The 18,343-nt window shown below is 29.7% G+C and overlaps 1 protein-coding gene across 1 annotated transcript; it reads left to right on the plus strand.

Annotated features, from left to right (window-relative positions):
• The first annotated feature begins 3,795 nt into the window (after positions 1-3,795).
• Positions 3,796-7,830, plus strand: LOC120078626 (remorin-like). Its single transcript, XM_039032913.1, is given in 7 exon segments — positions 3,796-3,972; positions 3,974-4,030; positions 4,032-4,127; positions 4,495-4,543; positions 5,505-5,592; positions 6,438-6,519; positions 7,350-7,830. Coding segments are annotated over 7 exon segments (600 nt in total). The 5' UTR covers positions 3,796-3,945; the 3' UTR covers positions 7,551-7,830.
• The last annotated feature ends 10,513 nt before the right edge of the window (positions 7,831-18,343 follow it).

Raw genomic sequence — 18,343 nt, forward strand, 5'->3', positions numbered from 1 at the left:
AGATGTACACATTATGACTGATTCATGTTCCTTCGGGTTCATGTCTAGGACTGATTCATGTTCCTTTAGTTCATGTCTATGACTGATTCATGTTCCTTCGGGTTCAAACGGATATAAGAAAAACAAATTTATTTAAAACACATTTTTTGTTCAAAAGAAAAAATATTTCAAACGTACTTCAAATATTATATTAACAAGTGTAGAATTATATTTACAAAAAGGGATTCATAGCGCTTAATGATTTTGGAAGTTGTACAAAAGACTTTTGCATATGAAAGAGTATCATTAAATGTTTGCATTAATTAAATTTGAAAACGTTCTTATCTAATTAATTAATTTCGAGTTTAATAATGAATTTGACGTTAAATGAGCATTAATTTTCAATAATGAAAAATTTCAAGAAGGTAGAGCCGTTCTTGATTGTACCGATACCATTCATAAACTATGACGAAGTGGGAACAGAATCTCCAAATATAGAATATGGATGAATTCAAATTAAATTTATAATTCGTTACATCTGGAAAAAAATATTATTGCTTACTGATTAAATTAAAATATGTATGATTATACAGTATCTTACTCTCAATAGGAAATAATAGATGTTCAACCAAAAAAGCTTTAAATTTATTTTAATAAATAAAATGGAAATGGAAATAATTATATTTATGCTTAATATATCAATTTATTCAAGTTTGTTAGACTTTAAAAGGAGTTAATAGGTTCCTAATTTTTTTTTACCTAATAAATCCTTAAAAAATTTTAAATTTGTAAAAATTAATTGATTTATTATATATAAATATGAATTTTATCTATAGTGGAATCTAAATTAATTGATTTATTATATATAAATATGAATTTTATCTATAGTGGAATCTACAATTTTTAGTTTCGTGTTGAGTAGATTTGTAAATTTTTTAAAAATCCGAGTGTTCAAAGATTAAATTTGTAATTTTGAATGTTTGAAGACCAAATAAATACAAAACAACAAATATAAAGAATAAATTTTCGATCTTACCTACGTTTATTTATTTTAACTATTTTCATATGAGATAAAAATTAGAACCATAATACAACATAAGTTATTTAATAAAATTCTTTATTTTTTTATCAATAGAATAACAAGGATTGAACTCCCGAATCTCTAGGAAGGAAGATCATGTCAATTACATTGAGTTAATTTCACTTCGACCATTTACTTAAATTCTTAACCCATTCTATTGTTAAATAACAACAACAATAATAATAAATTAAATAATATATGACAATTCGATCATAGCTTAATAAATAAAAGCATTAGTTATCATCCTAAAAGTATATAGTTACATCCGCATCCAATAATTATTTAATTAAAAAAGAAGTAATATATAAGTTAAATATCAATCTAGACTAAAATAGAAGTGCTAGAGTGTTGAATCAGATATCACAAATGTTGTTGTGCCATGGAAGAACCACTATCCTGAAAGCAAATACGGTGCGACCTCGGTGCTAATCGCTTAAGCTGGTTGCTCCCCAATGTTAACGCAACCTCCAAATTCAGGTGTGCACTCGCCGGAAAAAAGACTAGAATTGAAGAGAAGGTTGCTTAGAACAATAAAAATGAAGTGGAGAAGGAAGAGGAAAGGAGGACACCAATGGACAAAACGGAACGGCTGGAAATGGACCTCAATGGTCAGTTAACAGACATAAATCAATGGTCATAATTCCAATGGACCAATAACGGATAAAAACTTCAACGGATAGAATTCCATCGGAAAAGTCAACAATATTAAACAAAAATAAAAGGATACGTAATAAAAATTGAAATGTTTTTTGCACAAGTGCAATTACCCAAACATATCCAGACAAATGGCAACTACGCACGTGTGATGAAAGAGTTATACTCCCATCATCAACTCATTTTGGATTTTCATATAGAATACCTTGATATTTATACGCTCTAGACAATTAAAAGATTATCCATGTGAAACAAAACTTCTCACTCTTATGTACAATATAAATATTCCAATGTTATTCTAACCTAATATTTAATATGGAATTAAGAACCTTCTTTGGATGTACAGCAAAACAAATATCATTTGTTGGAGGAAAATCAATCAATCAATATATAAGAGACAGAGTAACAACATTTGGTAGGGCCGAACCATTCTATTTCTTGTTTTTATTATTTGATTTTTTTTAGTTTAATAATAAGTAGTGCAGAGGTTTTCAAATAATTGGGCTTGTTTGATAGATAAGTCTCATTTAGTTTTATATTTTAAAATTCATTGATTTCAATAAATATGTGTTTGATAAGTAATCTGAATTTTATTTTTAAAAATTATCTTTCAAATTCTGTATCCAAAAATGCAAAGTCTTAAAAAAAAAGTGGTATCTTCCGTATATCCAAATTTTGAATTGGATATTTTAAAATACATAACTATATTAAAAAGGATAAAAAAAATATTAAAAAAATATAATATTTTATGTTATAAACTCAATTATTTTTGTTAAAATATGTTATACATTATATATTAAATGATATTACAAAATAATAAGAAAATTCTTACAAGTAGAAAAATCCGAAAAATATTTAGACTTTATAGTAAAAAGTACAAGTAAAACTTTTTGTTATAAAGTGCAAGTATTTTCTTATATTTAAAAAGGCCCCAAATAAAAATCATACTACTTTTTTAACCTAAAACAAGTTCATAAATGAATTAGTAATAGTTTATATTTAACCTAATATTCAGTAAGTAATTATAATTAACCTTAAGATTTATAAATATATTATCAAACACATTTTGAATAATAGTCTTAAATTGAAATTTAATTCTGGATCTGCTACCAAATACGTTTGAAACCATGGAATATAATATTGTCTTTATTAAATTAAATCCTCTATTGACAAATTTATACTTTCATATAGCATACCAAATAAATCCTTAATTTTTTGATCGAAAATATATTTCTTACTTAATTTAACTATGTCTTGATGAGCTTATCTTATTTGTATGGATATATTCATAAACATTACCATTAAAAATATAAGGATCACCTCTAATAAATGAAATATGTTAATTACCTTCTACCCTTTACCATTACCATTTTTTCCCTTTTCTTAACTCGATTTAGTAAAAAAAATTTGCATGGATTTTTTAAACATATTTTAAAAAATTCGAAGACTAAAAAAGTACATTTTTAAAATTTAAGAACCAAATAAACATATTTTAAAAAATTTGAAGACTAAAAAAGTAATTTTTCCTATTATATCTAAAAAACAAATCATAATTTATTTCAAACACACTATAAAATATAAAAAATAGAGATACATAAGAAAAATTTTTATAAATAGAAAAAATGTCAAAATTATTTAAAAATAGCAAAAAAAAATACTGATAAACTTCTATCCGCATCTATCAGTGACAGACTTGTATCGGTTTTGATCACTGGTAGTATCAATAAGTTTCTATCACTAATAGATATCGATAGACTTCTATTAGCGTATATGAAAGAAGATTAAAATTTTTTATTTTATATAAATAATTTTCTTTATTTTTCTATATTTAAAAATCCGAATTATGTAATATATTTTTCTTTTTGGAAAAAAAAACATAAAAATCAATAAAGTTTGATGAGTGTTTGGGATGTTTGGAGTATTGGCATACCATGCCAACTCACATTAAGTCATATGTAACCATCATCCAGCTCAGTTTCCAAAGCACCCACATAGTATTTATTTATTTATTTATTTAATAATAATAATAATTTATTATTTAAGGAACAGCCACAGTTACACAGTTACCCTTTTGGATTTCCCCTTCTCCCAACTATATTATTATTCTAAATCTAACCACTCTCTTTCTCAATCTCTCTTTTTTTGTCCCTTCCCATTTGGAAAAAGCAAAAAAAAAAAAAACTCCATTTTATTTTTTCACTTCCATCTCTCAGATTCCGTCTCCAATCCCCATGGCTGAAGAATCCAAGAAAATCGAATTTCACCCCGCCGCCGTCCGATCCTACTCCACCGCCGCCGCCGCCGCCCCAAGAACTCCCCAAAGGACGTCGCCGAGGAGAAAAGCGTCATTCCACCACCCCCACCGCCGCTGACGAAAAAACCTGATGATTCCCAAGCTCTCGTTCTCGTTGAAGTAAAATATTCACAACCCTTCAAACCCCTTTTCTTTCATCTCTATTTTTATTCATTTTAAAAATATATGTTTTTTATTAAATATTTTTCAGCTCAGAATTTTCTTTTGAGTCCGTCTGGTTGGTGGGAAAAAAACGGGAAATGGAAAATTAAATATATAAATTATATATATTTGAGGCTCTACCCTCGATTCTTGAAGAAATTTGATTCAATTTAATTGTGAAATGGATTTTTTTCTTTTTCTTTTTTCTTTTTTAGTTTTTTTCCGTTTCGAAATTACGAGAAAATAGATAAATAATTTTTCGAATTGATCGTTTTTTTTTTTTGTTTTTTAAGTTAATTAATTATCTATTTTGTTTTCTGCAGAGGTTCCAGAAGCTGCTGAGCCCAAAAGTACCGAGGGCTCCGTGAACAGAGGTTTTCATTACAAAAACCCTCTCTTTAATTTTCATTTTTATTATATTTTATTTTTATTATTTGCTGAAATTTGATAGGTTAAATTGCAATTCTAATGTTTATAATTTATAATTAAAATTAGTTCTTATCATTTGACTATGCTTATTCCATTTTTTGGAATTTCGGTTCTTGAGATTATATCTAATTGATATTGTGACATAAATCTTTTGGAATATTTAAAAATTTGACAGTCAATAATTAAAAAGAAATGTTTTAGACTAAAACAGAATCTTTAAATGTATAAAACTAAAAATTGGACGATCATTTTTAATGATTTTTTTTTTTGTAGAACTATTGTCTATTAATAGTAATTGTTTTTTTTTTTTTTTTTGTTTACTTCTGACATCTTAAGGCCCTTTTGCTAACCCTGTCGTATTTTTTGTTTTTTAAAATTAAGTCTATTTCCTTTTCATTCATGATTTGCATAAATTTTTAGCTAAATTTTAAACATAAAAATAATTTTTTTAAAAAAAAATTAGAGGTGAAAGTAGTGTTTATAGATTTAAATTTCAAAAACAAAAGCTTAAAAAACTAAGGTCCTATTTGATAATCATTTGGTTTTTGTTTTTGAAATTTAAGCGTATTTCATCCACATTTATTACAATGATTTGTATCTTTTTGAAGTACAATGGTTGAATTCTTAGCCAAAATAAGAAGTAAAAGTAGTATCCATAAGCTTAATTTTCAAGAATAAAAATAAAAAACAAAATAGCTACCAAATGGGGTGCAAATTATCATCAAACGGGTCTTAGTAATTATTGTATATATATGTGTGTGTAAAATTTAGATTAAATTAAGAGAAAGAGAAACAGAGTAGTTTGGAAAGAGAGAGGTGGAGTTGAAATAAAACAGGATTTGATGAAATTTAAAAACAATTTAATTGAATGAAAGAGTGAGTTTGAATATGATTTGATTTGTTCAGATGCTGTGTTAGCAAAAGTTGCAACAGAGAAGAGGTTGTCACTGATTAAAGCTTGGGAAGAAAGTGAAAAGTCTAAGGCAGAGAACAAGTAAGATTCTTCCTTCACCTTCTTTCTTTATGCTGAGGCCAATATTTTTCAATTTAACTTTTCATATGTATATAATATTTTAATTTTTAAAATAGGGGAGGTAAAGTAGAAAAATTAAAACTTTATTACGATTTTATTTGATAAATATTTGATTTTTAAAAAATTAAATATGTAAATTCTACTCTTTATAAATTCTTTTGTTTTATTATCTACTTCCTAATATTTTAAAAAACGACGATAACTTTTGAAAACTAAAAAAAAGTAGTTTTTTTTTAGAATGTAACTAAGAATTTAAGGATTTCTTCGAAAAAATGTGAAAACTATACTATAGTATGAAATGAAATTTAGGAGAAGCCAAGCCTAAATTTCAAAAAATAGAAAACTAATAACAAAGGATGTGTTTGGATTGATTAGAGAAAAAAATAGTCAATTTTATTTAAACTCTTTTTTATAAAAATTGTTTAAAATAAACCTTGAAAGTATTTCAAAAACTATTCTATGTGGTTGTGAAACACAAACACTTAAAAAGTTAAACTAAATACACCCAAAATTATTACCGAAAACCGAGCCTAAGTCACAAGTAGAATAAGAATCTTTAGATTACTCTGATTTTAACTTTGAAAGTTTTGCATATAAAACACACAGGGCAGGGCTTCTTATGATGGTTTAAAATTATTGACCAATGGTTCAACTCTCTCCAACCCACATAGAACTTTGAAAACCAAAATGGAAAAAAGAAAAAGGAAGAAAACTACTTGTGTTTTTTTTATATAAAGTTCTTACTTCAAGTGGTGAAAGTAACTTTTGTTTAATTTGTTTTTTGGAAACTGAATCTCCTTTTGCAGAGCTCACAAAAAGTTATCTTCTGTTGTGGCATGGGAGAATAGCAGAAAAGCTTCTGTAGAAGCTGAGTTGAAGAAGATTGAGGTATCAAATATTCCATTAACACCTTTATCATGAGCCCTTTATATTCAACATAAATCTAAGTATGCTTCTATTTCCTAATCATCATTTCAAGAAGGAATATTGATATCAAGTTTTGTTTAGACCCTGTTTGGTAACCATTTTGTTTTTAGTTTTTGTTATTGAAAATAAAGTCTATAGACATTATTTCCATCTCCAAGTTTCTTTTTTTGTTATCTACTTTTCATCAATGGTTTAAAGAACCAAGTCAAATTTTGAGAACTAAAAAAGTTGTTTTTGTTTGGAATTTGGCTAAGAATTCAACTATTGTACTTACAAAAATGCAAATCATTGTAAGAAATATAGATGAAATAAGTTTAATTTTTCAAAACAAAAACAAAAAACCAAATGGTTAGCAAATGGGGCCTTAATGATTTTGGTTTTAGTTTTCTTGTTTTGAAATCTATGTTTGTTACATTTCAGTTATCTTACTATGATTTTCATCAGTTTTATAGAAACATTGAATTCTTTGTCAAATTTTAAAACTATATTTTAGGTAAAATTTGATAACTATTTGATTTTGTTTTTGAAGTTCCGTTTATTTTTTCCCAATTTCCTTACAATAGTTGGCATAATTCTGAAGGAATGATTTGAATTTTTAGCTAAATACAAAAATATTATAGGGATCCTTAGTTACTTGTATTTCTTTGCTTTCATACTGTTTTGTGCTTTTTGATTACCCTACAAAGTAAAAAGTCTTTTTTTCCCCCCTCTTTTATAACATTATAGGCATGGTTGATTTGTAGTCTTGGAGTGATTTTCTTTTGACAGTAATTAAACACAATTTTGAGCAGGAAAGTTTGGAGAAGAAGAAGGCTGAGTACATTGAGAAAATGAAGAACAAAATTGCTCTGCTTCACAAAGCAGCAGAGGAGAAGAGGGCGATGATCGAAGCCAAGCGCGGAGAAGATCTTCTCAAGGCAGAGGAGATGGCTGCAAAGTACCGTGCCACTGGTACCGCCCCGAAGAAGCTTCTCGGGTGCTTCTCGAGTTGAATGTCTCGTGCCCGAACACTGATTATTGTGTATTGAAAAATACAAATCTTCATCAGTTCATCTCATTTGGGTGTTAATTAGATGTGTTGTGTGTGTGATGGAACGAAAACTGTTGTTTATGTTTTGATTTATTGGTGTGTGTAGGGTTTAAGTGTTTGTGAATATGATATTTGGAGGAAGATTACTTTGAATGTAAATCTACATTGTTATAGTGATTATTATTTATTGCAACTGAAACAGATGTGAAATGTTTGTTAATATTACTTTTCTTTGCATGTTTTCTGGCTAACCTTGTTTCTATTTTAATGTCACATTCATTAACACTGAAAATTGCAAATTGCAGGAAAAGCCCTTAGGCTCATCAAAGTAAGAAATACTATAATAAAACCGAAAGAGTAGGATGTTGTTAACCAACAGAATCAAGTAATACTAAAATAAGCATCGTTCAATTGGTATAGTATTTGCACTATTAATCTCGAAATCAGAAGTTTGATTTTCTCACTCTACATATTGTAAAAAAAAAAAATAACTAAAAAAATACTAAACTAAACCAATAACAATAAAATTATCAATCGGTAAAATAGGGCTACAAACTACGTTATCTAGGTTGAGATGCACGACAGAACATTGTTCTTAGAAAGAGTGGTTGTCACTTGCATGGGGTTATTCGACACTCTACTCCCATATACAACTTCTTTCAAGAACCAAACTCTCTTTTGAATTCTTGTTGACTTGTTTGCTCAAAGAACAGATTGATGGTTGTTTGTCATGGACAAGAATCCTCCAAATAACTCCACAAAGGTATGATATTATCCGGTTCATGTTAAACTCTCATGGTTTTTTTTTTTTCCCAATTATCAAAAGGCTTTATGTACCCATAATCTTTTCCTTAATTATCTGCCAATATGGGACTTAGGTCGCATTACCAACAATCCTCCTCTTAAAAAAAGACTACTGAGAGCCTCCTTGATAGCTGATAACTCTAAAAAAGAGTTATAATTCCTAACTTAATTTAGGCTCGTTAATGGATTTTACATGTTAAATATCCTATTTTATAGGTATCGAGCAACCAAGAGGTAGGATTGACTAATGGATGAGAAATAGGGTTAATTTGAAGCAATTTGGAGATAATTTGAGGATTCAGGCTTCAAAGGAGAGGAAATGACCATACTGCTCCTGATTAGAGTGTCGCAACTTTCATACATGCATAGCTCTAATGCCCGCGCAACGCTGAATTGAAGAAGCTGAGGATGCAGGGCAGCGACAGCGCTACCCTTGGCATTGCAATGCTGCGATGATTAACGAAATGTCAAGCATCATTGCAACGCATGCCCAACGCTTGAGGACTGGATCAACAAGAGCGTTGCAATGCTGCGATCATATTATAAATATTTTCTTTCTGAATTTCGAAAAGAGAGAGGAGAGTTAGGTCGTCTTAGAGAGCATGTTGCTCGATTTTAATCATTCTAGGCCAAAATTCATGAGATTTCCTTTCCTTTTGAGTTGTATTTGTAAATCTTGACATCATGAGTCAGATTTGATGAACGATTGAAGGCCATGACATTAGTTTTTGAGGTTTGTAGGGATTTTCTTGGACTCTTTGAGATTTCTTATGGATTTTTTATTGGATGTTTCTGTTTCTTTATAATTTCTATTATTTGGTTCAATTTCTAGCACAAGCATATAGAATTGATGAATTGACGACTTTATTTCCTATATGTTTGTCTTTGCTATGCATGTTTTTGGTGTCTGTAACTACATTGAAAGCATGTTTAATTAGTATCAATAGGTTTTAGTTTGATTTATGGCATGATGTCTAGGCTATCTAGGATCATCTAATTGATAACAAAACCTAAGGATTGGAAGTGCATTAGGATAGAATTGGCCATTCTTGCTTAATATCATAATTAATCCAAGAACATAATGAAATTAACTATGTAAATTGCCTTTGTAACAAGCTTAGTTAATTTAGGGATTAACGACATGTTGATTTTCATTACGGAGTTGGATGGGTTGTCCTTACATTCGATTAGGCTTAAGAAATAGTTAATGATTCAACTCCAAATCGAAACAAAAATATTTATAAATCATCGAAACCTACTTCTTATACTAACAAGTAACATAAGCAGCAAGTACGGGGTTGAACTATAGGAAGGCCAGGATTTAATCTTCTCTTAAGCTAAATTTGACTATGGAAAGCAATAAAAACGGTGTTTTATTGTTTGATTGACAGGAAAACTAAATGCGGAAATAAAAATGCAGAAAAGTAAGATAGACTGAGAAAGAGAGAGATCGAACACAAGATTACCTTCGTCGGGTTAGAGATCGTAGGTTTTTCTATGAATCTAATCATCGATTAATTATGAAAATATTGCATTACGATCTTGGATTGATTAAGACATTAAGCAAGAAAGGCTATCCTAATGCATTTCCAATCTTTAGGTTTTTTTATCAATTTGGTAATTCTAGATAACCTAGACATCATGCCATAAACCAAATTAAAACCTATTGCTACTAAACTAAGTATGCTTTCAATGCAATTACGGACATAAAAAACACACATAGCAAAGAAAAACATACAAGAAATCGTGTCGTTAGTTCATCAATCCTATATGATTGTATTAGAAATTAATTTAAAGAAAGGAAATCACAAAGAAACAGAAATATCTAATAAAAATTTCATAAGAAATATCAAAGAATTCAAGAAAATCTTTAGAAACCTAAAAAACCGAAGTCATGGCCTTCAATCGTTCATCGAATTTGACTCACTATACCAAGATTTACAAATACAACTCAAAATGAAAAGAAATCTCATGAGTTTTGGCTTGAAATGACCAAAACCAAGCAACATGCTCTCTAAAACGACCTAACTCTTCGCCCTCCTTATCTAATTTGGAAAGAACAAATTTATACAAGTAGTCGTAACATTGCAATGCTAGGAAGTGTTGGGTTTTATGTCCTAAAACTCATGGTTTGTAAACATTAGAACTTATTCTGAGAATTCGATAAAGTTGTTGTTGAATATATTATTTTAGAAATCCAATAAACCTAAGTCCCTTGACTATTATATGTGTACTTGAACTTTATATGGAGACATACAAGTGGATCAGGTTCGAGTAAATAGTCAAAATGATCTATAGTATATGAATAAGATTGGGTACCTTATTCTGGTAACACTATTGGATGCGGCCTACTCTGTAGTTGTTACAAAGAGTTGTAAAGTGCTACATACGAAGTGATCCTAATTCGTGCATGTTGAGACATGAGGAGTGGGGGTGTCCTGTGTAAATGAGTTTTGTGCAAGATCGGATCACGAAACCTGTCACTCTTACTTTATAACGTTGTTTACTATTTAAGATTGACTATTTGAAAGCGATGACCTAGGTAACTTAACCTTAATCCTGAGCTAACTATGAACTCCTGTTTATTTGGGATTATCCTTTGATCTGCAAACGGTGAGAGTAGATAAATTACCTCTGCTCAATAAGCTTACCATTTTGGGGATAAGATCGAATGAATAGCTGGGAACATAAGGTGCAAGAGAGAATTCACTCCTACCCGATCAGGGTTAGTAGAGAGGTTGTTCCCTTCAAGTGCTGATTCTGGGTCTTGAACAAGAGACCTCACCCTTTCATTGGCCTGAGAGAGATTCGATTTGTTGATTGGATCACAAATCAATTATTCATTAAATGATCAGTGGAACTTAAGGAACAAGAGGTAATTTCGGGGGTAAAACAGAGATTTGACACAGCCGTTATTACGAGCAACCTGTGAAGGGTTAATTTACTAATCATGGTTATATCGAGTGGACATAATATATCTACAGTGAAGGGAGTTTAGCTATGGGCTTTAGTGGAATCACCCATTAGTTAACGAATAGGGGTTAGATCGGGCTAATGAGTTTACCGATTAATCTCAGATTGTTAGAGCCCATGATCTGTAGGTCCGCGAAGTTTCTTACTAGCTTGTAAATGGATAAGCTCTAGAATAGCGTGATAAATTAATTTGAAGTGTTTAAATTAGAATTAAATAAATTTGGAGAAATAATATTTAGATATGATTTAAATATTTGAAGATGGAATTGTGTTAAAAAATTAATTTAATATTTGATATTAAATTAATTAGAATTATTTAAATTGTTTAAATAATTATTTATTAATTTTATTAAAGAAAAATTAATTTTGTAAAATTAATAATATTTTCAGTTTTATTAAATAAAATTGATTTTTGAAATCAATTTTGATAAAATTGAAAAAGAAAAGAAAAATACAAAGTTGGAAAAATTGTTTTTCCATTTACTTGATGAACTAGCTCAGCAACAACCCACTTTAACTCTTCATTAACTCTAAGTATGGGGTGCATCTCATGCACCAAGCTTCTTTGCATGAATGTTTGCAATATATAGAAGATTTTGGAGTGTTTTGGAAGAGAGCAACCAAACAGAAATTTTGAGAAAAATTTGAGAGAAGAAGGGTGTTCTTCTACATGGTTGCTGCTGTGAGCTTCTCCAAATTCCCTTAATTCAAGCTTATTTTGAGTTCCACTATTCAATCTTGAGCTCCAGAGGATAGTAGAGAAGATCTTGGGGTGGTCTACAACAAGATTCTGTGGAGATTTGCAGCTGAATCGTAGCTTAGAGGAAGTTCTTCAAAGGTATGTCATGAAACCCATTTTTTCTGTTGAAGCATGTTTTCTTTTCTGCCAAAATTAATGAATTAAAGTGCTTATGGATCCTGGTTTCTTCTGTTGCACATTGGTACCTTTCAACAGGAAGAGCATTGCAACACTCTTATCGATCCAACCCTCAAGCGTTGGAGTGGTATTGCAATGTTACTATGATGCTGCTCGCAACAGACGAGCGTGCACAGATGCGTTGGCGTTCCGTTAATCTTCGCAACGTTGCAGCACTAAAGGTAGCATTGCGACTCTACCCTGTATACGAGCCTACTACCTTGCAGCATTGCGTTAAAGTGTTGAGCGAGGGTTGCGACACTACAATCAGGGGCATTTTGGTCATTTCTCCTTCTTTGAATCTTAGATGCCCAAATTATCTTCAAATTACTTTAAATTAACCTCATTCAAATGGTCAATTCTACCTATTGGTTGCTCGATACCTAAAAAATAGGATAATTAACACATAAAATCTATTAGCGAGCCTAAATTAAGCTAGGAATTATAGCTCTTTTTGAGAACTATCAAGCAACTTTAATGTGTGTAAAAAAATGTATGGAGAAGCAGGATTTGGGGGAAGTCTATGCTTAGTTCCTAAGTTTAGCTTCAAGGATAATCTAGGCTCATAACATTCGTTCATTGCACACCTCTTGGTGGCCAGCCATATTTGTCATATCTCTATGACACATGAATGATGTTGCGTTAAACATGAGGTTGTTACTATTCTATAAATACTTCTTATATTGCTTAGTGATATCCATAACTACTTACCCCTTCGGGAAGTTGGCTATAGCTACTTAACTCAATGAGTGATCATAGACAAGCATTTAAATAGTCATGCACTAAACAAATAGGATTAATGCTTAAAGACTCAACTTAGCTCATTGCATTAAACTCCCCCTTACCCCGTTGAGATTAGTTACTCCTGGTAAATGGAAAAAAAATGATAGTAGAGAGAGGAGATAATGGAAATAGACATGATGATGTATAGATCAAAATAGATTTGTTGTTTACAAAAGTGAATACTCTATGGAATACAACAATAAAAGACAAGAAGAGAGTAAAGGAAAGGGTAGTTTTTGGCAATTTCTTGCTTCCAACAAATGTAATGTCAAAGTTGCTGGTGACAAAATGGTAGTATGGAGTGGAGAAAGCCTTCTCAAACTCTTGCTCTGGTGAAGTTCCAGTGAAAAGTCGGGGTGAAGTTTGGAAGTGGAAGTTCTAAAAAATACAATCTATTTCACTCTTTGCTCGTGGTGCAAGTATCGTGCCTAAGGGTGTTCTTAGGTAAAATCTTGCCTCTTGGACCCTTTCTTCATGGGTGTCAAGGCTCTATTTATAGATTCGTGCACTGAAAATCATTGTGATACCCACTCTGATCAATCGTCATCTCTGACGTGGTAGGTGAAAATGTCAGCACTGCTATCATGGTCAACATTTTGAAGCTATGGTAAAAGATCCGCTGGCAGTGGGTCATAGATCCCGAAGCATGCGATCAAATATTTGTTCACTGGGTAGAAGCTCGGCGCATGCGAACAGAACCTGTGATCAACTGTAGAATATTCACTTTGGCACAATTTAACTCATGATATGCGGTCAACAGAGATTTTTTAGTGTACTTCAACGCAAGTATATTATTTAACATGAATTCTTAGTATAATCAACGCATGTTTTGCTTATTTACTCTTATTATTCTAAGTAAAAGACTACAATAACTTATATTTTTATAAATTATCAATAATTATCAAAACAATTTAATGAAAGTTAAAAGCAAAACTTTTGTTCAAGATTTCTTAAAAATGTTAATTAGAAGAAGCATTGAAAATTTAAATTTGCTATCTATCACAAAGTCATATGTCAAAACATTAAATAACTTGAAAACATGAAATTGATGAGAAGCGATGACACTAGTCCCATGACCTTATCATAGATCACTTCGTCATGTGTCTAATACATTATCGTCTTTACATGAAAACATTTTAAGAAAATGATGAGTATTTAAATTACTTGGCATGTAACCCATCTACTGGGGTCAACATATACAATCACATGCAGTCATGAGTTAAAAAACCTTAAAACTAGTGAGACCAAACTCGGCCAAGATTTTATCAAGTGTCATTCCACGCAAAACGGTGTCATGTGCCAATCCATACTAAAAGTTTATCAATCAGTTCAAAATTCTATGTAACATACATGCAAATCCCACATAAAATCACATAAAATCACAATTTATGATAAACAAAAACCATGTGTATGCTAAATTAATATAAGTGGCTTTTTTTTAATCATAAAATGGACATAATTAATCACATTATAAAGGGCAAGTCAACAAGTCAATCACATAAACATTATCACATCAATTTTTCATGGCTTTGTAGAATCATTTACGTCGGAATCAAGCCCAAGTATCGAGGAAATAAACTTTCATTGCTTCACATTAACCAAAAAATCTCAATCTTTAGGGCCTAACTCATACTGAAATTTCATTTTAAGAGTCATTCCAACAATAAACTCGATAGTTAGAAAATCTAGTCAAGCTGTATTCTAATAGTACCGAAAATGTACTATCTTACTCTATTTAATTTGAGGTTGCTCTTAGATTTTATATGTTTATTTAATAATTTTATAGGTATCAAACATCTAAGAGGTACAATAGAGCGTTAGAGTCAAAATTTTACTAAAACAGATCAATGAGTAGAAGCAGATCATTCCAAACCCCATTGTGAAAGAACATCAACACTTACAATCTTACAACAACAGTTATGCATAAAGTTTAAATTACAATGTGCTCAAAAGGAAAATACTAGAGTTCGAGGTGCACATACCCTTGATGAACTTTTCTTCTTGTATCTCTTGATCAAACTCAGTCCAGCGTCCAATAGCACGAACACAAACCAATGAACAACACGAACTGTAGAATCCTCAAACACGCTTAAGTAACACTCGACCCTCGACCCTCGAACAACAAATAGACACTACCACGAGGCTATCTTGGTATTCTTGATGTGAGAATCTAGGAGTTGTGGACTCTGTATGGATTTGGTAGAGGAAAGGAGGAATTGAATGATCATGTAGACGATCGAGTAAGTGGAAGAAGACAGAAGTCTATCGTGTAGACTTGGATACTCGATTGTTTAGTAGCGAGCGACTATCGTATAGAAAAACTCAATGCATGATCGTTTACTCTCTCAAGGCTATCGTATAGCTTTTTCGTTATGCTTGTTCGATAATGAAAAAATGAAAACGATTTTTATTTTATCTATCAGTTACTATAACTTATTACAACTTCCCACTAAGTTGGTTATTAGGAGAAAAAACCGAAACCAATTATCTCATAATTGATTTAATTATAAATAAATATTATATTTATAACCTATAGTTTTAATATCATATCTCATGCAATATATAAACCATAGTCATTTTCTCCTATATAACATTTACTATAAATCATATCTATATTTAAATAAATTATTTACATAGGTTCAAATTTTCTTTGCCACACGAACACTCGTAATGAACATGAACATAATTCATTTGACATAAAATTTAAACACTCGACCAAAATATCACAGGTTCATATCATAGGTTCAAATTTTCTTTGCCACATATTGTTAAACTAAAAAAATAATAATAAGTTGAATAGACTTTTATTTTTCTAAAAACAATTCTTATAAATAACTAAAGAATCATTTTGATCATCTTCCATTGAAAAAAGAACATAAACCTTTTTTTAAAGAAAGAATAAACATTACCGTTTGCATTATTTAATATATTCATCAAATTTCAAAGAGGGAATTATATATATGTATATGATCTGACATTTGAAAGTAATCTAAACCCCTTTAGATAAGGTGAGAAAGAAAGTATTTAAATGAGATAAAGGGACAATAATTGATGAAGAAATGAAATTTGGGTCTTTTTATAATGCATCCAAATCACAAGTCATGCTTCTAAACAATAAAATGAAATAAAATAAAGATTAAAAAAAGTCGTGGATTCCTTGACAAGAACAAAGTGCAACATATGTAAGTGTACATGTTCAATTGATGCGACCTACCCCATGGAATGCATTCTATGATTAAATGACATTATTTCACATAATCATTTCATCTCGTTTGAGTAACTCTTTTGTTTTTAGTTTTCCATTTTTTAAATTTATACTTCTTTTCTTCTAAATTCTTTATCACGTTTTTCATTTTCGTGATAGAAACATTTGAATTATTTATCAAAATTTAAAAGCAAAAACAAGTTTTCAAAGGGGATCTTCAGAAATAGAAAAATAAATGAAACTATTTACACAAAATAACAAAATTTTTAATCTTCTTCAATAGAGATTGATAGAGGTATATCAGTGTCTATTAGTGATAGACACTGATAGAAGTCTATCACTGATAGATATTGATAGAAGTCTATTATGTCTATTAAATTATATCAAAATCTAAAAGCAAAAACAAGTTTTCAAAAGGAGATTTTCAAAAATAGAAAAATAAATGAAACTATTTACACAAAATAGTAAAATTTTAATCTTTTTCGATAGAGATTGATAGAGGTATATATCAGTGTCTATCAGTAATAGATGCTGATAGTAGTCTATCACTGATAGATGCTGATAGTAGTCTATCACTGATAGATGCTGATAGAAGTCTATCACTGATAGATGCTGATAGAAGTCTATTATGTCTATTAGTAATTTTTTTCGTTATTTCTGTAAATAATTTGACATTTTTTTTTCTATTCGTGAAAGTTTCTCGTTTTCAAAACTATTTTTTTTTAGTTTTTAAAATTTGATTTGATTTTCGAAAACATGAGAAGAATGTTTTAGTTGACGAAATATAGAAATCAAAGGGTGAAAATAGTGTTTATAAAGATAATTTTTAAAATCAAAAACAAAAAATAGAATGGTTACCGAATTGTAACTTCAATTTTGTTTTTCAGTCTTTAAAAATATCATTCAGTAATGTTCTTCATTGTTATTTATCATATCCTATTTTTATTCATTCCGTCCATCTTGTTTTAAATCACTAGAATTAAAAAACATATATAATAACTGTTTTTATTTTTGGATTCTTTAAAAAAGGAAGCGTCTGATAATTGTAACTTATTTCTTAATTGAGCAAAATTCAGTATGCAATATAATAAAAATATAACATGTATTAAAACAAATATAAAATTAATACAAAGAATTTATAGTAATTAACACAATTTTCTGAAAGCAAAATTTAAGAAATAATAATTATAAATTTTATCCTGCTATTGTTCTTCAAATTGAAAATTCATCTGTAACTCCGATAAATTCTCCTTAAATAATGTCATCTTACATTGGGTTTATTTTGTTCAATTAGACTAATTTGTTAATTGTTCGAAAACAATGTAAATTTTCAACAATCATTAATTCATTGCACAATATGCTATTGTCTATTGATGTGTGTGCCGACTTGGTAATAAGATATTAATTTAAGGATAGACAATTTGAGTATGGCTATATTTTTTTAATTCAATGATAAACTTTATTTTTATTTGAATGTTAAAAAATGCACGTATTTTTCATTAGCCAATCATATATATAAGCTAGTAAATATGAAAAATGAGACAGAAAGTCATTTTTATTTGAAAATGAGTAATAAATGTTTCTTTAAAAAAATGAGTAGTAAATATGAAATATTTTATTAATTAATTTATTTAATCCAAAAAAGTTAAAATCGTACCAAAATTAAAAGAAAATAATAGAGATTTAATGAAATAAAAAGGATAGAGGGAGAGAGAGAAACGAAAAGAGAATAAAAATGAAAAATACATTAAAGTATTAAAAAAATAAAAAAAGACAGAAAGAAAAATTATGATATGAGAAATAAAGAATACAAAAATATAGGAGAGAGAGAAAAGAGGGGTACTTGGGTAAAAATCGAAAAAGAAACATAAACGACTTTGTTTTTAAAGTTTTGTCCAATTTTTAAGTAGGTTTGGCGATGGGAGCTGGCATACACTCTCCATTATCGTTTTCGTGGAGATTTGTAATTTCAGTCCCTGTCCTCGTCCCATTTTATGTTTTGGAGAGTCGGGATCGTAATTGGAGAATCTCTGTTTGGAGATCGGATCCCCGTAGGAAAAAATTCACATCTTTT

Source organism: Benincasa hispida, chromosome 5, assembly GCF_009727055.1.
Source record: "Benincasa hispida cultivar B227 chromosome 5, ASM972705v1, whole genome shotgun sequence".
Classification (NCBI taxonomy): Eukaryota; Viridiplantae; Streptophyta; class Magnoliopsida; order Cucurbitales; family Cucurbitaceae; genus Benincasa; species Benincasa hispida.